Source organism: Podarcis gaigeae (genome assembly GCF_964106915.1).
Source record: "Podarcis gaigeae genome assembly, chromosome: 1".
Lineage (NCBI taxonomy): Eukaryota > Metazoa > Chordata > Lepidosauria > Squamata > Lacertidae > Podarcis > Podarcis gaigeae.
The window spans coordinates 93,467,111-93,489,302 of record NC_139678.1 but is presented as its reverse complement, the minus strand read 5'-3'; the positions used below and the strand labels follow the sequence as shown (position 1 = coordinate 93,489,302).

At 42.7% G+C, this 22,192-nt stretch overlaps 2 protein-coding genes across 5 annotated transcripts in view; one reads left to right on the top strand and one right to left on the bottom strand.

The window, feature by feature from the left end:
- LOC310846539 (TGF-beta receptor type-2-like) overlaps window positions 1-15,977 on the bottom strand; it is a 41,358-nt gene extending 25,381 nt beyond the window's left edge. For 3 of the 4 annotated variants that reach the window (XR_014565388.1, XM_083743275.1, XM_083743274.1), the window contains exon 1: window positions 9,255-9,496. Coding sequence is in view for 2 of the 4 variants with exons in the window: in XM_083743275.1 (XP_083599401.1) it covers window positions 9,255-9,306 (52 nt within the window). In the remaining 2 variants the exon portion in view is untranslated. Of the gene's footprint in view, window positions 1-9,254; window positions 9,497-15,837 lie in introns of those variants that run through there. The other variant, XM_083743276.1, reaches the window with a different exon arrangement.
- SNX4 (sorting nexin 4) overlaps window positions 15,876-22,192 on the top strand; it is a 28,480-nt gene continuing 22,163 nt past the window's right edge. Inside the window, exons 1-2 of the mRNA XM_083745991.1 lie at window positions 15,876-16,073; window positions 19,449-19,567. Of these exons, the coding sequence (XP_083602117.1) occupies window positions 15,906-16,073; window positions 19,449-19,567 (287 nt within the window). The 5' untranslated portion in view covers window positions 15,876-15,905. The remainder of the gene's footprint in view (window positions 16,074-19,448; window positions 19,568-22,192) is intronic.

Here is a 22,192-nt window from a genome sequence, read left to right as displayed (position 1 = left end):
TGTTTCAGCCTCTTTTCTTGGTGGATATTCTGGGTTCATAGGAAAGTTTAATTATTTATCTCTTCAGGCCTGCTGGCGATCCCTGCACCGTACTCTAATCTCCACTGGCATACATTTTGAAATTACCGGTAAAGATACTGAAATGAAACAGTTCAAATTAATAACAGCCTTAATTGAAAGTCATTATAAGACTTATTTATGGCCTGTGGAGAAGGGGTGGCGTTCTTTTCAGACACAACTTGGTCAGCACAAATAACCACAGACGCTGAACAGGAAACTTGCACAACCCAAGGGTCTTAATGAGCATTCATGTCAGGAGGGGGAAATGGCAACAGAAGCAGCACTTTGAAAATATATTTCAAAGACAAATATACGCTGAAAATGCCCGGGGGAATAATCCATTCCTTTGCCCCATTTTTGCTACCTCTTTGTCTATAAAATAGTGGTTAAAGCCTCTGCTGGTCATTAATCTGTATTAAATTATTTAAAACAATCCATTAGATTTGTTCTGCATAACGTTTAAGTCATTGTATCTACATAGTCATGTTAGTATAAATATGATTGGGGGGTGAGGTGAAACACAGCAAACTTATAATAAATCAACTCCTATCTTTGAAGACAGTCCAGTTATCCCTGCAAAATGCATATTGCATTGTATTCATTGGCAACAGACAGCACTAGTGTCTAATCCAATAAACTTCAATTCTATATCTGGTGCAAGCAATGGGGAGAAGGCAAAGGTGAATGTCAGTTTAGTGGGAATGGAACAGAGAACAATAGGAGCCCCTGCCTCTAAAGATGTGACTTTGCGGGGAGAAGGCAATACTGTACAGTTTTTGGTTTTGGCAGATGTCCCCTTGGTGCTGCTTTCTGATAGCAGCTATCACACAGGCTCTCTTATTCTACGGTTGGTATACATTATAAAATTCTACACACTTCTGTCATCAAGCTGGTATGGAGAAAATATGGTGGCCAATATATTTTTGCTTGTGTGTACGTGCAATGGGGATTCATGGTCAATCCTGCTACCCTGGTACATACACCTGCATGCATGTGTGTGATGGGAAAGTATTTCTTCTCTGCGCCTTTTTACAATAAATCTTTTCCTTTTCCCAACTAATCAGACCTCAGGCCCTTGGAAATAAAGTAATGGAGGAGCTGCATGGCATTCTAAACTACAAAATATGTTGAACGCATATTCTCCATTTGCTCTGGGATTAGAAGATTAAGCAATAAACATTTACAGCTATAAAGCCAATTTTCTCCTCTTTAGGGCTCTCTTTCAAGTTTAATAAAAGAGTTTGCTCTCATAAGCTGATTTACGATCAAGATTTTACTGAAGCACTTTGTAGAAAATTATTCAGATCAGTGAACAAAGAAAATCCTTCAATAAAAGGGGGAAGATGAGAAATTGCATACTAAATTGGTGAATCCAAGAGCGAGTCGTGGCATCTTCTAAAATCCATTGACACCAACAACAAAAATTCCCACTGACTTTGGGGGCTTTGGCCGAAGCCTAGAAAATACAAGAGTGGCAATATAATAATCTTTCTCTCTGATATGTTTGATATTTTTCTTTTATTGACAGTGTTTTCATAAATGAATGAATGTAGGAACACTGGAAATGGCTTTGCCTCACTGACAACCAGGAGTGGTACAGTCCATTCTCTGTCATCAACAGAATTTGCTACATGTCTATACCAGGCAGATTGGCCTCAGTGCCAGACAAACAGTTCTCACATTCATCCAGGTATTAAGAGTACAAGATCTAACTTGTCTACCCATTTGTACTTGGGCTTGATTCTCGCTGAGGTGGTAATGCCTGAATCTGGGCCTCACTATTTCAAACTGCAGTTTGGGTTAATATGGTGGAATCTTTGGTGTCAGGGAACTGCCATCGGCTCAGGGGCGAGAGAGGAAAAGCCGGATGGATTACAGAGAGCCCCCAAAGATCGTGGGAATTAGCACCTCCTCAGCGGAGGAGAGTATCCACGCCTCCAGTGGAGAGGAGCTTCAGGGCTCGGAGGAGCTTGCCTGGGCAAAGCGGGGAGGAGAGAGGTCCTCCGTTACTCATGCCCTCCTTGCGCAGTAGGCTTCCGCGCTCAGAGGAGAGGCGCAGATTGGGGGTCAAGAAACTACTTTGCTGGGGAAAGTTTAAGGACCGCCCACTCTCAGATTCTGCCAGTGAATGAGCGAGCCACGGAATAGTGGCACTCTGCATGAAGGTTTTTTTGGCACCAATAACAAGGCTTTACAGCCAACCAGGAAGGCATTTGCCTGATTGCTCTCGAGCAACCCCCTGATACCCTTACATTTGGGTTTTTCTTTTTGTCAATGTATGAGCTGCATTTCAGGTAACAGGACTCTTAGGATGACATGTGAATTTAAAAATTATATCCCTCACATTTCATTTAAAAATAAGGAGGTCTGGAAGGATAGGTTAGAATGGTTTCTCCTGGCATCTAATTTTCTGTATGAAGGGAATTTCTTTTTAACACATAAGCTCCCACCTGCATTCTGAAGTGGTTCAGAACAAACAGATTTATTATCTCAGTGACAAATAGCCCATTGATACCCAAGTATCATATTTTGTGTTAAGCCCTCTCCACTTCCTTAAACAGTGAGTTCCAGGGATAGGGCTACACAGCATTTGGTTTCCTTTGGCTAAGAGAACCCTTAAATCTTATGGTGTCTTTGTTATTGGGTGGAAATTAGATATAGATCACCTGTGTGGGGTAATTAATAAAAGAATTGGAAGGATTGCTGGATCCAAAAACACTTGAGAGACCCCAGCAGAGTATTAAAATCACAGGATTATGCAGCACAGTGAAGCATGGGAATAATAGGTTAATAGACCTTTTAAATATCCTGTTGTAGCCACTTACAGCATTTCCCCTCTACTCCTCTTGCAATGAACAGACCACACAGTTACTAAGTTTAAAGGTTTTACAGTACTTACAAACTCCAAAGCTCAGATTAATGCCTTGTTCCATGCAGCAGCAAGAACACAAGTAGAAAACTTGGGTTTACAAAATACAGAAAAATATTTCTGAGAACACGGTCTGTGCTTGAAGCAGTCAAGCCCAGGCATGTTGCCTGGTCAGCTTCACATAGTGGAAGAGAATGAAGAATCTTCACTCCCTTCTTCACTGGAGGTGAGGGGGCATGACCTAACTGAGTCTAAGAAAACAATTTATGTGGTCTTAACCCCTTCGTGCATTAACTAGCCCTGAGTTTAAGAGTTCTATTTGACTGCAGTTTCCCACGTTTGTAATATTTGTTTTACTTACAGACACACAGGTAGAAGACACTGGAAGTAAAGAAGCACCCCAACAGCAGGCAGCAAATCCGCTATCCCTACACCTGATTCTCAGAGAGATCCCATACATTTCCAAGGTTCTTCAATCATCTTGCCTGCAAAAGGTTTATTGCTAATGGGAGTTGTAGTTGTACAACAATTGATGGCCCACCAGTTCCCCATTCCTGCTGTAACATTATAACCAATCCACATCAAGCATGTCCAGAAGGATGCAGGCAACTTTCCCTCTTGAATTAAGCCCCATAAACTAAGGATAACTATTGCTCAAATATGCTGCTTCTTTCGCAGATGAGGGTATGGGCTGATTGCGACTTGTATCCAACAAGTCTACAAAAATGCAGCAAAAGCAAAGAATCCGACATTGGATCCAAAATTCAGAATCCTAAATCTGCCATCTTAAGTGTGCTTGCCCAGGAGTAAGTCCCATTGAACTCAGTGGGGCTTATTCTGAGTAGGCATGCATAGGATCGCACAGGAAGCAGCTCAAATTTCATGTGACAACTCTGTCCTTGAGACTCATGTTTCCTATATTTTGCTTCCCCTGTAGGAATTATAGACCCATCTAAGTGGATGGGAAGGAACCGGGAAGGGCAGTGTAAAGAAATCTGGTGTTGTCCTTGGAACAGTAAACATGGCAGAAATGTTATCTGTGTCACATTTGAGCAACGGGGGTTTGTGCTCTGTTTTAAGTGCAAATGGTTTACTGGTGATTTAGATGAACTTCCTGGGGAGTGTTTGAAAATTTCTGGCAGGCATTCTGTTTACCATCTGGCAGAAAGACTTTGATGAGCCAACAAAGAGATGTCAGAGCAAAGAAACTGCTATAACTCAGTGACAAACTTCTGTGGTCCACTAAGCTAAGCATTTTCCAGCCTTTTTTGTTATTTTATTGCAATGATGAATCTTGCAAGAGGCTATAAATCATGAGAAGCAAGAAGAAGGGTTTAAAATTTAATGCCACCCCTTTCTTAATCAGACAGTTCCAGTAACCATCTCCTTGCAGCTGATAAAGTTGCCAACTGATACTATTTTTAAAGTCTTAGAAAACTGAAAAGTAATTTTTTTAAAATGTTGCTTTATAATCAATTAGCGAGACTCATATTTCTTGGTCCTCTATTTGCTACTCCTTGCAAGTTACAGCCGCTGGGTTTGCAAAACTCAGCTAATAGCCCTCTATGCGTTACAACAGTAACTATAATGCGAACAGCGCAATAAGACTTCTTTATTTTATGATTAAGTTTATTTATCTATATCCTCCCTTTCCCCCAGAACTGGAACTCAAGGTGGATCACAAATTCCCAAAAGCCTGCTGGAATAAATAAAATTCTAACTCATATGCCAGTCCCTTAGACTTGGTAAGGATTTCAGTTTATACTGAATTGATATAGTATTATGCTTGTGGTAGCAAATCCTCTGATTTATTGAACTGTGTGATGGCATGGAAGCTGCTATAATGCTTTTAGTTCAGATTTGCAAGGGTATTAAAAGGTGGGCTAGGATTAAAACTCGCACAAACCCTGAGGGTAGGGTAAGGTAGGTAAACTCAATGGACAGAGGAGACAGAGAAATGAGGCAAGAAAGAATTAGTGAGAGGTGGCTGAGAGGGAATAAATAGACTTAAAGCAGCTTTTCCCAACCTGGTATGTTGGTTATAACTAATGAGTCAATTTTTGGACTGCAAACTTTTCAATTCAAAGTAGATCTGCAGAACATAGAAAGCTTCATTACACCTGTCAAGTTATTTGAACATCTAGCTCCTGGCACTGCCTACTGTGACTGGGGTGGAATCACCATACATATTAAAAAAAACACTGTGAAAATGTGTGTGTTAAAAAAAAAAAGAGTTTTGAAAAATATATTGAATTTACCATAGCTCACTTTCGCCATCTAGTGTCTCCTTTGTATATTGAACTTTGCAACACACTTAAAACATTTCATTTGCAGCTGCATAACTGAGTCCTGGGTTTCAAGCAGAAATCATGATCCTTTTTAACCGGATATTCCAGAAATGGAAGTTGGTATCTTCTGCATGCAACACATGTGTCCTGCCACTGAATTATAGTCTCCCTCAGTCGTACTTCATTCTCCATCCTATTGCCATCATCCCATCCCTGCACTTCCTTAATCCTTTGGATACCTTATGCAATAAAAGGAGGGTTGAGAAAGACATGGCCAGTCTGTGTAGACAATACTGAGCTTGATGAGCCACTGCTCTGACAAAAACAATTTACAGTTGCCTAGTGACTAGAACGCCTAGTGACTGGGACGCGGGTGGCGCTGTGGGTTAAACCACAGAGCCTAGGACTTGCTAATCAGAAGGTCGGCGGTTTGAATCCCCGCGATGGGGTGAGCTCCCGTTGCTCGGTCCCTGCTCCTGCCAACCTAGCAGTTCAAAAGCACATCAAAAGTGCAAGTAGATAAAAAGGTACCGCTCTGGCGGGAAGGAAACGGCATTTCCATGTGCTGCTCTGGTTCGCCAGAAGCGGCTTAGTCATGCTGGCCACATGACCCGGAAGCTGTACACTGGCTCCCGCAGCCAATTAAGCGAGATGAGCGCCACAATCCCAAAGACAGCCACGAATGGACCTGATCGTCAGGGGTCCCCTTTACCCCCTTTACCTAGTGACTAGAAACCAAGACACATGGTGGTAGGCAAGAAAAGGAAAGATAGAGAATAAAGTACTTATTCATATAGCACATAGTTAAACTATACCATTCATTCCCACAAGATGGCCACCAACTCAAGACGGCTTTACATGTGGATTTGACAAATTCATGGAGGATAATGTAGCAAGGGCTACTAGCTATGTTCTACCTCCACCGTCAAGGGGCATTCTGCCTCTGTGTACCAGTTGCTGGGAATCACAAGGGGTTGGGGGAGAGCCATGTGGCCCTCAGCTTCTGCTTGCAGGTTTCCCATGGGGGCATCTGGTTGACCACCATGAGAACAGGACGCTGGACTAGATGGGCGTTTGGCCGGATCCAGCAGGGCTCTTCTTATGTTTATATGCCACCCTTTTCTCCAAGGAGCTCAAGGTCATGTCCATGGTCTTCTCCCACAACCACCCTGTGAAGGGCAGCGAGTGGCCCAGGGTCACCCAGTGAGCTTCATGGCCAAGTGGGGACTTGAACTTTTACCTCCCAGGTCCTAGTCCAACACTAACCACGACACCACACTCAATTCAGTATGCCTACCATTCTCAAAGCCCGTGATATATTCTGGAGTACAGTCACACTTCATAACTCCAGTAGCCTTGCTTCTTGTAAGACTATTGAAGAAAAATTAACTTTTCTCTAATGCAGACATTATGGCTTCAATATGAAGCCAGCTTTTGTTCTCACTCCCCTATGCTTTACTTAACAGTCAGCCTGATGAAGGTTATTCACTATTTTGCTACCTTCTCATCGGTCATAAGAAAGCGATGCTTAATGTTACCTCCTTCCTCCGCTTGGCTTATTTGGTGGGTTTCTTTCTGAGAAAAAAACACACTTATTTGGCATGCAGGGGACTGGCAAATAGCTTCCCAGGAGATAATAATAATAATAATAATAATAATAATAATAATAATAATAATAATAATAATAATAATAATAATTTATTATTTATACCCCGCCCATCTGGCTGGGCCTCCCCAGCCACTCTGGGCGGCTTCCATAAAAACCAAAAATACAGTAAAATCACACGTTAAAAACTTCCCTGAACAGGGCTGCCTTAAGATGTCTTCTGAATGTCAGGTAGTTGTTTATCGCTTTGACATCTGCTGGAAGGGCGTTCCACAGGGTGGGCGCCACTACCAAGAAGGCCCTCTGCCTGGTTCCCTGTAGCTTTGCTTCTCGCAATGAGGGAACCGCCAGAAGGCCCTCGGCGCTGGACCTCAGCATCCGGGCAGAATGATGGGGGTGGAGACGCTCCTTCAGGTATACTGGACTGAGGCCTAGTCCCTGCTGCGAAATAAACTGACAGTTCCTCCTTGCCTGTGCTTTGCCAAATCACAGCTGAAACCCCTCCCCCTTGGGAGACACCTTTCATCTCCCCCAACTTCAAGTAATCCTTGCATTTCTATGGGAAGGACTAGATCACTCTTTTTGAGAACTATATCCCTAGAGAAACAACAACAACAGAATGTGTGATGGAGGATGGCAAGCAACCCCCCCAAACTATCTTCCTGTACATCTGGTGAGAATATCCTACAGAATTTTCCAGCAACCTTGGAAAGATGCCTATTTGCAAATTAAATACAGAAATTAAAAGTTCTGAAGGCTTTGTTGGTCTAACATGTGTGATTGCCTGTTCCATATGTCCAGTTTGAAGAAAGCCAAACTTATTACTTGCTGGCTAGATACACAGTCTTTCTTTCTGTCACGAAGGAGTCTGCCTAAATTCAAGGCACTTGAGGCATATCTGTGCTTGCATTGGACCATAGCTTGCATTCTGGACTGAGACCTCAAAGTCATGCATTCTTAGCCCCACTAAACATTCCCCAGTTGCCTTGGGCAAATCAGTTCTCCATCTTAGAAATGAAAACCACAGTGCCCTCCCTATCTGACGGGCTGTTGTGGGTAGGAATAAGACAATGGTTATAAAATACTCCGGGAAGTGCTGTTGAAATGATTAAGAATTATTTTCTTAGGGGATTGATACAAGGTATGAAATATTTGCAGAGAGGGTGTCTTTCATATAATATACCCATTGAACGCAGTGGAATTTACTTCAGAGTAGGCATCTATTGGATCAGGATGTTGAATAGGCCGTTCCATAGAAATCAAAGTGCTTCATTTTGGCCGCACATGGAACAGGCAGGGTCCTGTCTGTGTGGCTTGCACATGAGCTTACGTAGAGCTCTGCAGGATCAGATGTGAGACCCAAATGCCTATGAGAAGCCTGCAAATAAGATCTGAGAGCGACAGAATTCTCCCTGCTTTATGATTCCCTCCTTTATGATTCCCAGAAACTAGCATACTGAGGCATACTTCCTCTGAAGCAGAACACAGCCATCATGCCTAGTAGCCACTGATAGCCTTACCCTCCAGGCGTTGGGTACACTGAATTGTCATAACTGACAGTCAAGTAATCATCCATCAAAAGGCAGCCTTATGGTTTCATAGAATGACACAGAATGCATTTTTTGTTAAAATGTTGTGTATCAGTGCAATAAACAAATCCCATATAAAGCCATGCTGTTTGCGCCACATATATATATATGAGAAGTGTATATACTTCTTCTGACTTGTGTATATATAGCATCTACATGTGTGCATCTATGATTTAAACAAGAGCCTTTGCAGCCTGGTGGGGCATACTATCAAATCCATGCATGGAAGTTGTATCTTCAGTATTAACAGACTGTTAACAGAAACAGAAACACAGTGCTTGCCACAAAGAATTATTTGCTTATGCGATAGTTGGGCTGCCTTGCCAAGCAGCTAGATGCAATGGCAGAAATCCTCATTTCCCTCCACATCATACTTAATTGGTTTAGTTAGTACTGCACTTAAATTTGTGCGAATGGGTCAATGTGAGAGTGACACAAGCTATGTTACAACCATCTCAAAACCCTGACCATCTCAAACTATCCAACCAAGTCTTTCCGCTGATTTTAAAATGCTGCAATACAATGTAAAAACAACCAATGCAATTCCCTCCCCCCAAGAAAACCATTAGTTTCTTCATCTAACATTAACCCACGTTTGGTTACAGCAAGTACCATAACAGTTGCAGCTACAAGAAGGCTGACTATAGAGGACAAACATCTACCGATAGAAAGAAGCAGAGATTGGATTTTCAAGCCTGCCTTGCAACTAGCGCTTATACCAAATTATCAGACATTTCTTATCCTTCCAGTCATCAGCAAAGGAGAAGGGAGCTGAGAGAAGGAACATAAACAGCCTCTTGCTTTGCACAGCTGAAGCAGAAGCCCTTCTTTTCTTTACTCACGGAGCAACAGCAGCAGTAGCAGACTCAGAGTGAGGCTCCTCCAGTAACCCATTTTCTGGATCTTGCCAGCAACTGAATCCCTGCTTCACAGCGTTGATCGGTTCATCCTCCGCCAGCCCATCCAGAGCTTGTGGGGCTCCTGTCTAAAATTGAAGGGGAGGCAGATCCAGCTGTTTCAAATCCAGCTGTGCGTGTGTGGGGTCCGCCCAGGAACTGAAGTTTATGAGCAGGCTAAGCTTGACTCTCTGAACACACACAAATATGGGAGGGGGAGGATGGGGAGGGAAAAGTTGGCACGGAGAGCAGGGCTTGATATAACGATGACAATGCTAAGCTGCTTCAGGAAAAAACGGCTCTGTATGGTCCAACGCTGTTTGAAGAGCACCAAATTCCTGCCTCTAATTTTAACAGGTCTACTAAGATTAGATGTACAAATCCTTTTCTTGGAAAAAGAATGAAAGAATCCAGCAGTGACGATTTCCCTATGTTATCACTTTCCTTTAGAAAGTACAGTACTGGAATTTGATGTTAAGCTTCATCAAATACCAAAATCCGACATTCAGGAAAAGATCTGTACATTCATTGCTGTAAGCATGTTGTCGTTATCATCATTGGGTTTTTTGTTGTTGTTGTTGCTTTTTTGAAAGCTTTTATTTAAAACTAGTCCAAATATCTTAAAAGGATACAAAAGCACACCCTATTTTAACCTTTCAGTCAGGCTTCAGGTCTGAAACACAGTACAGTTGTACCTCGGGTTAAGAACTTAATTTGTTCTGGAGGTCGGTTCTTAACCTGAAACTGTTATTAACCTGAGGGACCACTTTAGCTAATGGGGCCTCCCGCTGCCACCACGGGATTTCTGTTCTCATCCTGAGGTAAAGTTATTAACCCAAGGTACTATTTCTGGGTTAGCAGACTCTGTAACCTGAAGTGTCTGTAACCTGAAACGTCTGTAACCTGAGGTACCACTGTACTGAAGCAGCCTTTGCTCACTCTGGTTGATGACTATTAATTAGGGAAGAGATGGAGTGGGGGGGGGACCTGCTCCGTTGGCTTTCCTTTTCCATTTCTCCCTGTGGCAGCTCCTTGGGATGGGAGTGGGAGGCACTGTACTGTAGTGGTTCTGTTCCTTCCTGCAGGGCTACTCCTACCAGACGTAGAACTCAGGGGACTTCAGCTCAGCTCCTTGGCCATTGAGAAACTGCTGACGAGGGGTATCCAGAGATGTGGAGCACGCTTGTCACCGATATGCACCAGTTCTACCTCCTGGTTCCATCTGAATTGGGCTTTGCAAGTGGTGTCTGCAAGCAGCAACTGGCTCTATGAGGACCAATAAACTAAGACTATATTGCCCATAAGGTGGAGATGCTGTGGGCAAGTGGTTGTTCCATGCCGGGTGTTTAGGGAGACAACCTGTTCTGGATGAGGTAGCAGGCACATAGTCTGGGGGTGTTCCTCAATACTAAGTTGTCAGTTCATGTCTGCATGACCTCAGCAGTTAGGAGTACCTCTTCTCTGGTTTGCCAGCTACGATCATTTCCAGATCTGGATAACCTGGCTGCAGTGATTTTTTAATATATTTTCAGCATGGTGCCATCAGTTCACATCAGAAGCTCCTGCTGGTATACAACAGCTAGACTGATGATGGGGACAGGTGGCTGAGAGCAAGTAACAGTAAAGAATAATATGCAATACATAATACCATAGAGGAAAAGGAGGAAGATCAATTAATACATTAATATTTCAGTGGCAAGAATTGTCATTGCAGTCAGACACTTAAATTCCACTGGCATATATCCCTGTCCAGTTTCTCTGCAAGAATATCATAAGCATTCGTGTTATCTTTGTGGATATTTGGTGTTTATGAGCTGAAAGAAATTAGCATTTTTTCTTCTGGCTTCAGTATATATTCAGCCCAGACACTGAGGTCCTTCTCTGAGGATTTTCTGCTGGTTCCCTCACTGTGAGAAGCGAAGTTACAGGGAACCAGGCTGAGGGCCTTCTCAGTAGTGGCACTCTCCCTGTGGAACACCCTCCCTTCAGATGTCAAGAAAATAAACAGCTATCTGACTTTTAGAAGACATCTGAAGGTTTTGGGAAGTTTTTAATGTTTGATGTTTTAGTATGTTCTGATATATGCTGTGAGCCACCTAGAGTGGCTGGGGAAACAGAGTCAGATGGGGGGAGGGTATTATTACTATTACTATTACTATTACTATTATATTGCCATCCCCTCTTTTTCCCCTGAAAACTTTCCAGATACTCTGTTTTATGGGTTCTGCTTCTGCTTGGCTTAATATTTGCTTTCCCCAGCCCTCCTGCAGTCTTTGTGGTCTCTTTACAGCCATTCCGCTTACATGCAGAGGCATCTCTGAAGCTGCTACAGCAATATATGAGCCCCCCCCCTTTCCAATCATCATTTCCTTCAGGCTTTGGCACCTTTTGCAAATGTTTTTGTGGCTGAAAAGACCACCAATGATTACTTACTTTTAATTACTGTCCGCTAGGATTTTTCATCTTATACATCCTTTACATCGCAAGCAAATGCATTTGCCTTTTTTATTATAGTAAATACAAAATTAAAATGCACCCTAGTCCACAGCATACTGGAATTTAAGACCTTTGGCTACAAAGACCTCTTCAAAGATCATGTCAGTATGTGTACATGCATACAAAGCAGAGTGCCTTCATATCCCATTCAACAGACATACTGGGCAGCAGATCAAATGGTGAATGAATAACCCATTTTACCAGTGCCTCAAGCAGATTGCCTTCTTATTTTTCCACAGTACTGGATAGATAGATAAATAAATAAATAAATAAATAAATAAATAAATAAATAAATAAATAAAATTCACCCTCTCTCCAAAGAAAACAACAACAAAAAAGCAGCATTAGCAGCATCAATTGTTTAAATGTTGAAAATCTCCTTTGGAGATGTATGTGTATGTTAGTGATCTCACCAGTTAGTGTATGTTAGTGATCTCACCAGTTCCCTGCCAATCAGTGCTGTGCACAGACAGGAACAACAGGTTTCCCCCTGAACTCAGGCTGGGATAGGAGAGTCTGACCAAAAATGCAGTTAGCATACTTTCACAGTTTACTTGGAGGAGGTCTAAAGTCGAGCATACCCCTTGCGTGTAAAAGATTCCCTCTTCAATCCCTGACATCTTCAGCCATGGCTGCAAAAACCTCTGGTCTAAGACCACGAAGAACTCCTGCCAGTCACCTTAGGCAGTCCTAAGCTAGATGCACCAAAGGTCTGACTCAGTGCAAAGCAGTTTTCTATGTTGTTCTACAAAAAAGACGATCCACATCTAAGTGTATCCTTGCCAGCAAGCAGGAAAGATAACTTGGAAACAATAGACCAGTAGAAGGAGATAAGATCAATTACGCAGCCAACAATCATGGAATAGCAATCATGGCAAACAAACATTTAACATGCCAGAAGAGGGCAAGTGAAAAATGAAAATGGTGAACACAAAAGTGTAACTCAACTTCTGTACTGTTCTCTCATAGCATACATTTCATTACAGAGAATGTGTTTCGTGTCTTCCCTTACAAGTCCATTCCCTTTTCCATTTTATTGCCTCTTTTTTAGGGTTGCCATATTTCAAAAAGTAAAAATCCAGACATAAACATTGTGTCTAATCCTGGCTATTCCAGGAAATTCTGGATGTATGGCAACCCTACTTTTATTACTTGCTTCATCAGAAACGTCATGATTAAAGAAGTCCTCCAGAACTTGTAACCTAATGATCAGAAGACAGCCCACTAAGATGAATACAATGTAACAGCTGTGTATTCTCCATGTGGAACTGGCAAATTTTAGCAATCCATAGGAGCCAACTCCTAGGGGCCAAGGTCCCTTCAGCTCCCCAATACAATATTTGAGGGGGCCATGCCCTCAAAGTTGATGGGCATTGCCATTCAAATGGTTTGTGATCGATTAAGACAGGGCTTACCTGTCTCCTCCCCCTCATATTTTATTCAAGGTGGCTCCCTTTGTTATCCTCGTGTTAAGCCCAAAGAGGAGAAAAGGCAATATTCCCTAAGGAAATGAGTTTACTTACATACAGAAGAAGCCTTAAAATCTAGATTGCACAAAATGTGCTTACTGCTTATCAGTGTGTATCAGACTTGCTTTGTATGCTTTGAACACAGGTGAATGTGGCTGTGATAGTTCTGCTGTACCTATAGTTCAGATTTCCATGATTTTTTTTTCCTGTTCAACTGATCAAACTACAAAAATTTACAAGGATCAAAATCCTCTTCTGATGTCCCAGCAATCAAGACATCTTTGTTTCTTCTAATGGGCCACTCTACCCTTAAACCTATTTTATCAACAGTTGTCTCTGAATGCATTTCTCCATCTGTAAAATTAGCTTTTAGCTATTGCAAGCAAAACATTCATACTGTACTAAACTTGCATGCATTTGACCTCTCTAACCTATCCTCCCTTCACAACTCCAGTTAAAATAAACTCAAAGATGATTTTAAAGACCCTGTGAGTGCTTTCAGTGTATCTGGTTTCTATTCTGTTGTCTCCATTGTTTGTACAAATTTCTTCCAAGGTTATTTTAATTGTTACCTTTGCCCATTCATTCATAGTCAGATAGAATTTCCCAAGTTTTTACAACGAACATTTTATTGGAACAAACACTCCTTTTAAGAATGTGAACTGCCGATGTGCCCTTTGAGTATGACTGATTTAAGATTTGTTTTATAAACCAATAGTCCATTTTATGCATGATTGCACAGTCGCCCAAAATCTGTTTCCCGTTATGAAGTGGTCTTTGGGGTGTTTACTCTAGATATTCAGTAAGATATGTCTCTTGCATCAGTTACACTTCCATTTTAAAGGATATGCATATTGGAATTTTCTGAACCCACCCCAGTGATGCTGAAAATACTTGTGCGAATCCCATATATGCCTCATCAAGCATTATTGTTATGGCTGGGTTCTAAAAATGAAGATAATGGGAAACTTGGGAATGTATCTTCTCTCATGACAACAAAAGCAAATCTGGACGAGTCTCAAAGAGACCTTTTGACTTCCTTACCCGCTTTAAAGCATACACAGGGCCGTGCTGTCTTGCTAGCTCTCTTCTCTTTTGATGGGGTTATCTCTGAGCTGAACAACATTCAGCACAGCCAGGCAAATTGCCTAGTTCCATCCTGTCTTGTTAACATGGCCTGGGAGAGGCTTAAAGTGTTGGTTGCTTGGCTTAAATAAGACTCAAAAGTAGTCTGCATCAAACAGTGTACCGGCAACTCCCCATTTATACACATTCAAGTCATGTGTGACTATGCATTGCCAGAACCCGGAAATGGCACTGAAAAGGGCAAAAATGGCCTCCCAAAGAGTGCAGGAACGGCATCTAGCAATCCCACAAGCCTTTGAGGCCAGTGGAGAGTTGGAGTTTAAGCAAGGAGGTTTGGAGGGAGCAATTGTGGTGGACTTTGGCCAGTCTGTAAGTGCTGGTTTTTAAAGCACACGATTTCTGCCAAAGAATATTGGGAACTGTAATTTACTCTTCACTTAGATACAATTCCCAGCATCCTTAACAAAGTACAGTTCCCAGGATTCTTTGGCAGAAGCCGTGTGTTTTAAATGTATTGTGTTTAATTAAAACTCAAGTGTGTATGGAAATACTGGTAGATGCTTACTACAACTGTTGCTTTGTCCAGGGGCAAAACTAGGTTTTATTTCACCCTGGTCAAAGACCCAGTTTGGTTCCCTTCCCCACGCATTTGCACACACACATACCCCCCCCCCCATAGCACTGCCTTGTCTATACCCCAGATATCATATAGGGTTGGGTTGATTATATTTTGTGACAGCTGTAGAAATCTGCCACTGATAAAGCTTAATTAAGAGAAATAACTGGACTGGAGAGGAAGTGGTATCAGACCATGGGGGGCTGCAAGAATTAAGACTGCACATGCAAAGGTACACACCCTCTCTCTTTTACTGATTCTCCCATTAATCCCAGTGTACAGTATATCGTATTACAGCCTGAGAAAACACAAAGCCTAAACAAATTTACTAGATAGCAAGCCCCACCAAATAAGGTGGAACTCACTTTCGGAGTTCCGATTAGACATGCAAAAAACCCAAAAAAAACTGCACGGCGGGAGGCGGCGGCGGGGCGGAAGTTACCCAAGGAGAGTATCTCTCACTGTAGCCAATGAGTCGGGCTGCTTGCGAGCCCCATTGGGATTTGCCAAGACGTAACTTCTGAGCAACAACATGCACGCAACATCACAGAATAGTAGAGCTGGGAGGGACCCCCAGAGTCATCTAGCCCAACCCCCTGCGGTGCGAGGGATCTCAACATGACAGATCTCTGCTTAAAAAACTCCAAGGAAGGGCTGGGGCGGGGGAGAGAGCATACTAGCGGGTACTACTCCTTCCCAAGGTGCGCGTTCCACTTCACGTTTTCAGTAGAGCTGCGTGAAAGGACTTGGGCATAGGGGGGGGGGGGGGAGAGAGAGAGAGAGAGACTACTGTACCACCTATCGGGGAAGACACGCCCCCTTCTCCCCGCCCACTCCCTCCTTCCGCCTTCCGCGTAGTTACCTCAGGCAGGGAGCCTTCCGCGCCTGCGCGGTGGAATCTCCGCGTCCCTTTCCCCCCTTGTGTCCTCCATGGAGCATCCCGGTGCCGAGAGCCCTGGCGGCGGGAGCAGCGGAGGCGGCAGCACCAGCAGCACCAGCAGCCAGGAAGGCGAGGAGCCCGAGTCTCCCGGAGGCCCCGGGCCTGAGGAGGAGGAAGACGACGAGGCGGCGGCGGCCGCCTCCCCGGCCACTTACGCGGTGAGGGGAGCTGCGCCGCTCCCGGGGACCAGGAGGGCAGTTAGGCCGCGGCCCTCGCCCTAGTCCCGCTTCCCCGGCGGAGGCGGCTGAGAAGGGGAAGGGCGGCAGGGGAAGAGGCGGGGGTGTTGGTGGAGGGCCTGAGAGGGCGGGGAAGGGTGTAGGTAGGAGGGCAGAGTGAAACTGGGTTTGAGCTGGGGGGCTGGGGTGGGGGCTCGGGAGGGTTAGTTGCATGATGTGAGTGAGTGGGTGGGTGGGAGGGAGAGGGTCCCGCGGGCATTTTCCATTGAGAAGCAGGGAGGGGGAGGGGGAACTTCTGGGCTCTTAAAGAGTTTCTCTCCGCTGGGAGTTCTGGCAGGTGCAGCTGAGCGTGCACAGGTGAGGAAAGCCTCTCCAGCTGAAACCCCTCTCCTCTGTCATGGTAAACGAAATCAAATTGCGGGGGCAATTAGAATAAGATCTATTATTTGATCATTAATGTAAACCCCCAAAGTTTTTTACCTCTTATCTTCAGTACCTTTCATTTTATTGCTATGGCTAGTGGCAGATGCAAATAAAGAGCCTACTGTATCCGTCATTGTTAACGAAATTCCCTCAGCGCCCTCAGAACTGCCGTCCTCCTCTTAACCCTCCTAGGAATTCAGGGACTGACAATAATGATGGTAAAGACTTGACAGTACAGTGGTACCTCGGGTTACATACGCTTCAGGTTACAGACTCCGCTAACCCATAAATAGTACCTCGGGTTAAGAACTTTGCTTCAGGATGAGAACAGAAATCGTGCTCTGGTGGTGCGGCGGCAGCAGCAGGAGGCCCCATTAGCTAAAGTGGTGCTTCAGATTAAGAACAGTTTCAGGTTAAGAAAAGACCTCCGGAACGAATCATCGTATTTTTCGCTCTATAAGACACACCAGACCATAAGACGCACCTAGTTTTTGGAGAAGGAAAACAAGAAAAAAAATATTCTGAATCTCAGAAGCCAGAACAGCAAGAGGGATCGCTGCACAGTGAAAACAGCAATCTTGCTGTTCTGGCTTCTGGGATATCTGCACAGCCTGCATTCGCTCCATAAGACGTACACACATTTCCCCTTACTTTTTAGGAGGGAAAAAGTGAGTCTTATAGAGCAAAAAATACAGTAAGTACGTAACCAGAGGTACCACTGCAGTGTGCAGAGCACTTTGCATGGCACCACCATCTCCATGTTCCTGGTTCATTTCTGCTTTGTTATGTATTTTGTGCCTCCTTTCGTGTTGTGATATTTGGATGAAGGACGATAATGCAGATTGAATAAGTAATACCAACTGGAGTAGGTGGCTTGCCTAAGGCGCTCTGTTGCATTGGTCTTTAGCTGGTGAGCTAGGACCCACTTCAGGGTCATGGCATGTTCTGAGGTGGGTTGCAAGAGCTGCACTACTGCCATACAAATATATGCTTTAAAACTGTAAGTGGGTTCCCAGATTCATGCCTTGGTTAAAGGTAGACCCTGGATCAAAATAGCTGAAACTTATTACTCTAGTGTGTGTATTCAAGCAACGGCTTAATTTAATGCACCACTTGTGGTTCTGTATTACTTGTGGTAATGTACAGCACCACTTAAGGCATGTGTACTCTGAAGTAAGCTTCATTGGTTTCAACCTTCCCAGGGTGACAAGCCCCATTTGACCCTTACTTGTGCAGAAACTACCTTATTTACCTTTGGACCCACTATTCGTCCGATCCGCTCAATCTGCCAGACCCTGTCTACACACGCAAGGAAGTCCCTAACTCACTGAGGGGTTGAGACCCCTCAGCTATCTTTACCTAGTTTAACCAGCCACTCGAAGCTGTTTCCCTGTGTTTGGTGCTTATTGCATGCTGACCCAGAGCCACAGATGAGAACTGAGTGTAGGGTGGGGATTAACTACCCAAGAAGGAGCACAATGTGTCTCCCTCCATAGGTACTATCATTCTGCTAACACCCATAACCCATTCTAATGATCAACTGAAATATAATAGTAGTAGTACAGTAGTAGAAGTAGTACCCTGCCCACCGGTTTTGTTGCTTCCAACAAGTATAAAAGCATAACATCAAACATTAAAAACGTCCCTATACAGGGCTGCCCTTCTGTATTTTTGGTTCATTCAATCTAGTTCTGTCTAGTTTAACTTACTTTGCTATCTGGCTTGGTTATTTGGTGACAAAAATTGGGATTGAAATATACTATATGAAAGAGAGGGACATCTTATACCAGCTGGCTTGTGGATATGAAATGGTAACAACATTTGAACTAAGTGATTGTGAACATGCACATGAGCACCAGCATTTGAGGAGGGGGTAAAGATTGGGAAGCTAACAGACTAAGGTGAAAAAGTAGGATTATGGCTACTTCACCTATCACTGAGCATACAGTATGTGTACTTGCTGTCATGTTTGAAGTACTACATACATATGTATTACTGCACATAAATGGTGCATATATGGTGAGGAGGCATGGCCAGTCATGACTCCTCTCCACATGTACATGTGGAGCTTTCCTTTTTAATACTTAATAGCTGAAGCAGCTCTTCACTGGCAAGATTGTATATAAGAAGTGTATTAACGGTATGATGGTCCAAGCAACAGAAACACAAAGAGAGTGCTGGAAAGTCCCCCGTTTTTAATTCTTTATTTTCTTCCACATAAGAATACCATGTGGTACAATATGAGAAAGCTTCTGCTGTGCCATAAGCTTCAATGTACAGTATGCACCTACCTACCATTGCTCATTGTTGGTGTAGTTAAAAGACAAATAGGGTACTATGGCAGTTTTTCTGATATAGTTAAAGCAGAAGAATAAGACTATAATGTTAGGGTTAGAGTCTAACAATCTGTTGCACGCTACCCCAATCTCTTGAGTGGTATGATATTCCACAGGTTCTACACACTTACCCAGGGTTCTTGATTCCTTCAGAATGAGGTACAGTGGAGATTCTAGAGTCTTTATGATATATGTTTTATTTACACATATATGTAACCTGGGCCTACTATGGAGGGGCTCACAGCATTAACACCCCAAGAGGGTCTTGCTTCTCTGATTACCACAAAGCCACTTCTTTTGTTACCTTAAGGACCCATACTTACATGGCCATTGTTTCACCAGAAAGCTAACCTGGCTATTCCAGGAATTGAATCTACTGGATCCAGAAAGTAGAAGCATACAGCCTACCTCACCCCCCCCCCCCAATTCATAACAATAGGTACTGTGGGGTGAGCTTACTTGTATTGTTGGAACCAATGAATAGAATGAAACTAAACTGTGCTCTGCCCTTTTGAAGAATCAGAATTCAAAAGGAGTTGATAGTTGTTTTTGTCTTGTGCAATGCTTACTAATACCCCCCCCCCCTCTTCGTAAAAAGATGATGGAAGATTGCTTACTGAAGAAAATAGAAATTAGTGTTGCAGAAGCAGAGAAACGGACTGGACGGAATGCCATGAACATGCAGGAAACTTACACTGCTTACCTCGTGGAAACAAGGTGGGTAAAAGAGCATTCAACCAAGGTTAGTTATCTGATTGGCTCTTCTCCAGTAGTTTAAGGGCCAGTTACATTGCAGTATTCTATGGCTGCTTTTGGATGACTATGGAAACATGTACTTGAAGGACAATTCATATTAGCCTACTTGTAGATGAATCTGTGAGCTGAGGGTTGTATGTATTCCACAGAATTCTTTAGTATTCTGAAATAGATTGTATAGATTTAATCTTTGTGTCTTTTCTTGTTTAGTTACTCTACTGGCAAGAATTCAAAATGCTAGTACCAGTAGCCATATATAAGCTCAACATAGCTAGCTGACCACTCATTCTGGAAGCATTTGCATATGAATGTTGGTTGACTGTTGTGGCCCTTTGTACATTATTAACCAAGCTGTTCAAGCTTACTGTAGCATCCTCTTTACACAGCTTTATTTTTTTTGCAAATAATACACAGTTACTATTTTTCTCTGTTCAATAAAATGAGTGTTCTAGATTACTGTTTTCAATCCTAACTGCAAAATAGTCCTGTTCATCTGCTGAAAAAACTGCCTTGCTACTCTGTTGACCTTTTAGCTACACTGTGGCGCAGATGGTAGGCTATCCCCCTTTCTACAGCATCTCAAACATTATTTTTTCTTGTCTTATGAATTAGCAATATTGGTGAATTGCTTTAAGCCCTTATTATAAAGGAATTTTGTATCAGCTTTGCTTATCTAAGATTATTTTGAACTGGAGATCGAGAGCAGTGGCTAATTCTGACTGCTGGAAACAAGAGAATCCTTTCTTGTTTGTTTGTTTCTTGAAGTTCAGTGCTGGATGATACTATAAAATCAATATATGGTGATCAGCCCATTGTATCCCCATCACTAAAGATCCCCATCATCCAAAGCTAGGTTAAATTTACTAAAGTTGATATACTCAGAAAAATGTAGTGTGGATAAGTTCTGCTTTGAATGAGAATGGAATCAGTAACTTGTGGATATTTCAGTTTTAAAATAAGATCCCTTATTTGTCCTTATTTGTCTAATACAGGGACAGGCAATTTTTGACCCTCAGCTTAATTTCATGTATCCCTTGCACAAATTCTTATGTGTTGCAAGGAGGGTGACTGGGGGCAGGCTGGAGGGTGACAGGGGAGGGGGGGAAGAGGTGGCACAAAGAGAGAGAAAAGGAGCAGCCAAGGCTACTTTTGCTCTAGTACCAGTTGTCACTGGCTTCTGCCCTGCCCACTGCTAGTGTAAGACTCCTGGCCCATAATTACTGAGGGAATGTAGCCACAGCAGGAAAAAGATTCTCCAGCCTTCCCCTAATAGTAAATGTGGTCATGATGCTTCCTATCTCCAGTTTCTGAGTTCCCAGTGTTTCATGAGTAATCACTTAGACTGCTATCCTATATCCACTTACCTGGAAGTAGGCTTTATTGAACTCAGCAGGACTTGCTGCTGAGTAGATAGGATTGATCCGTTAAGGCTCCAAGTTATTTGAATTTAAACATATTAAGAATTTCTTAAGTAACATGTGTCCTTTGCTAGCTCTGTGTAGTTAGAGAGGCTAGATTTACTGCGATTTAAAACACCAAAATAAAAATTGAATTAAAATCAATTAAAATAACAAAATCTAAATGAGAATTCAAGTTCTGTGGACTTGTTTTTTAACAATCCAAAAAATATTAACAAGCTGTTTTTATTACAAGTGATCTGCACATTGGGTCAGAACAGGACTAGTTAAAAGGATCTGTCTGTATAAGAGAATTGCTAACTTGAACACTGACAATGATGCAGTTCACACATAATGCTAATCTAAGTCATTGCCTAGTACAGATGTGCAGTTCCCAGAGGCAGAATTGTAGCTGTTTCGCTGATTCCCTGGTCTTGCTGGTAACTTTATTAAATCATCTTCAGATAAATCTGTGAAATAAAAACTATCCTAGGGGAAGAGGAGGTTTGAAGACTTGCTTAATAGTAATAAGGACTGAAAGAGACATGGTTGGCAGTAAAAATTGAGAACTTACATCCAGTGGTCTCAAATAGGCTTCCCAGTAGACCATGCCAAAGGGTACTAGGATAGTCTCTTGACTGTTGAACATTAAGGAAATGAAACAAGTTGTAATTGTTCTACAGGGTATAATATACATCTTGTTTTTCCATACTGCTGCTGTTCGTTATTTATACATCACTTTTGGTGTGTGCTTGGCTTTGTATATAGAGCAATGGGGCAAGCATAAACAGTGCGGCAGAAATGGTTATAGTGTATTGAATTGTTTGTGTGTTAGAAATGAGGAGTATTGGGTTTGGCTTTTTTTTTTTAACAGTTTACAAAAGCATGTTGAGAGTAACTAATAAGAGACTTCACTCTTTTTTCCTTTTGCTTGACACCTCTAGATTACAGTTGTGTGCAACCTATTTGTCAATGTAAAATTCCTCTTCTTATGTATGGAGTTTATTATATTGGACTGCCTTTCAAATATCTTACTAAGTACTTAAGTTCTTCCTAATTCAAGTAGAGAACTGGACAGCTGTTATCATTTCCTTTGATATGCCAGCCTTTTCGCAACTTTAGTGGAGGAGGAAGAGAAAAGAGATTTATGAGTAGGTAAAAAACACCGATCCTAAGGTGGGAAGGACCT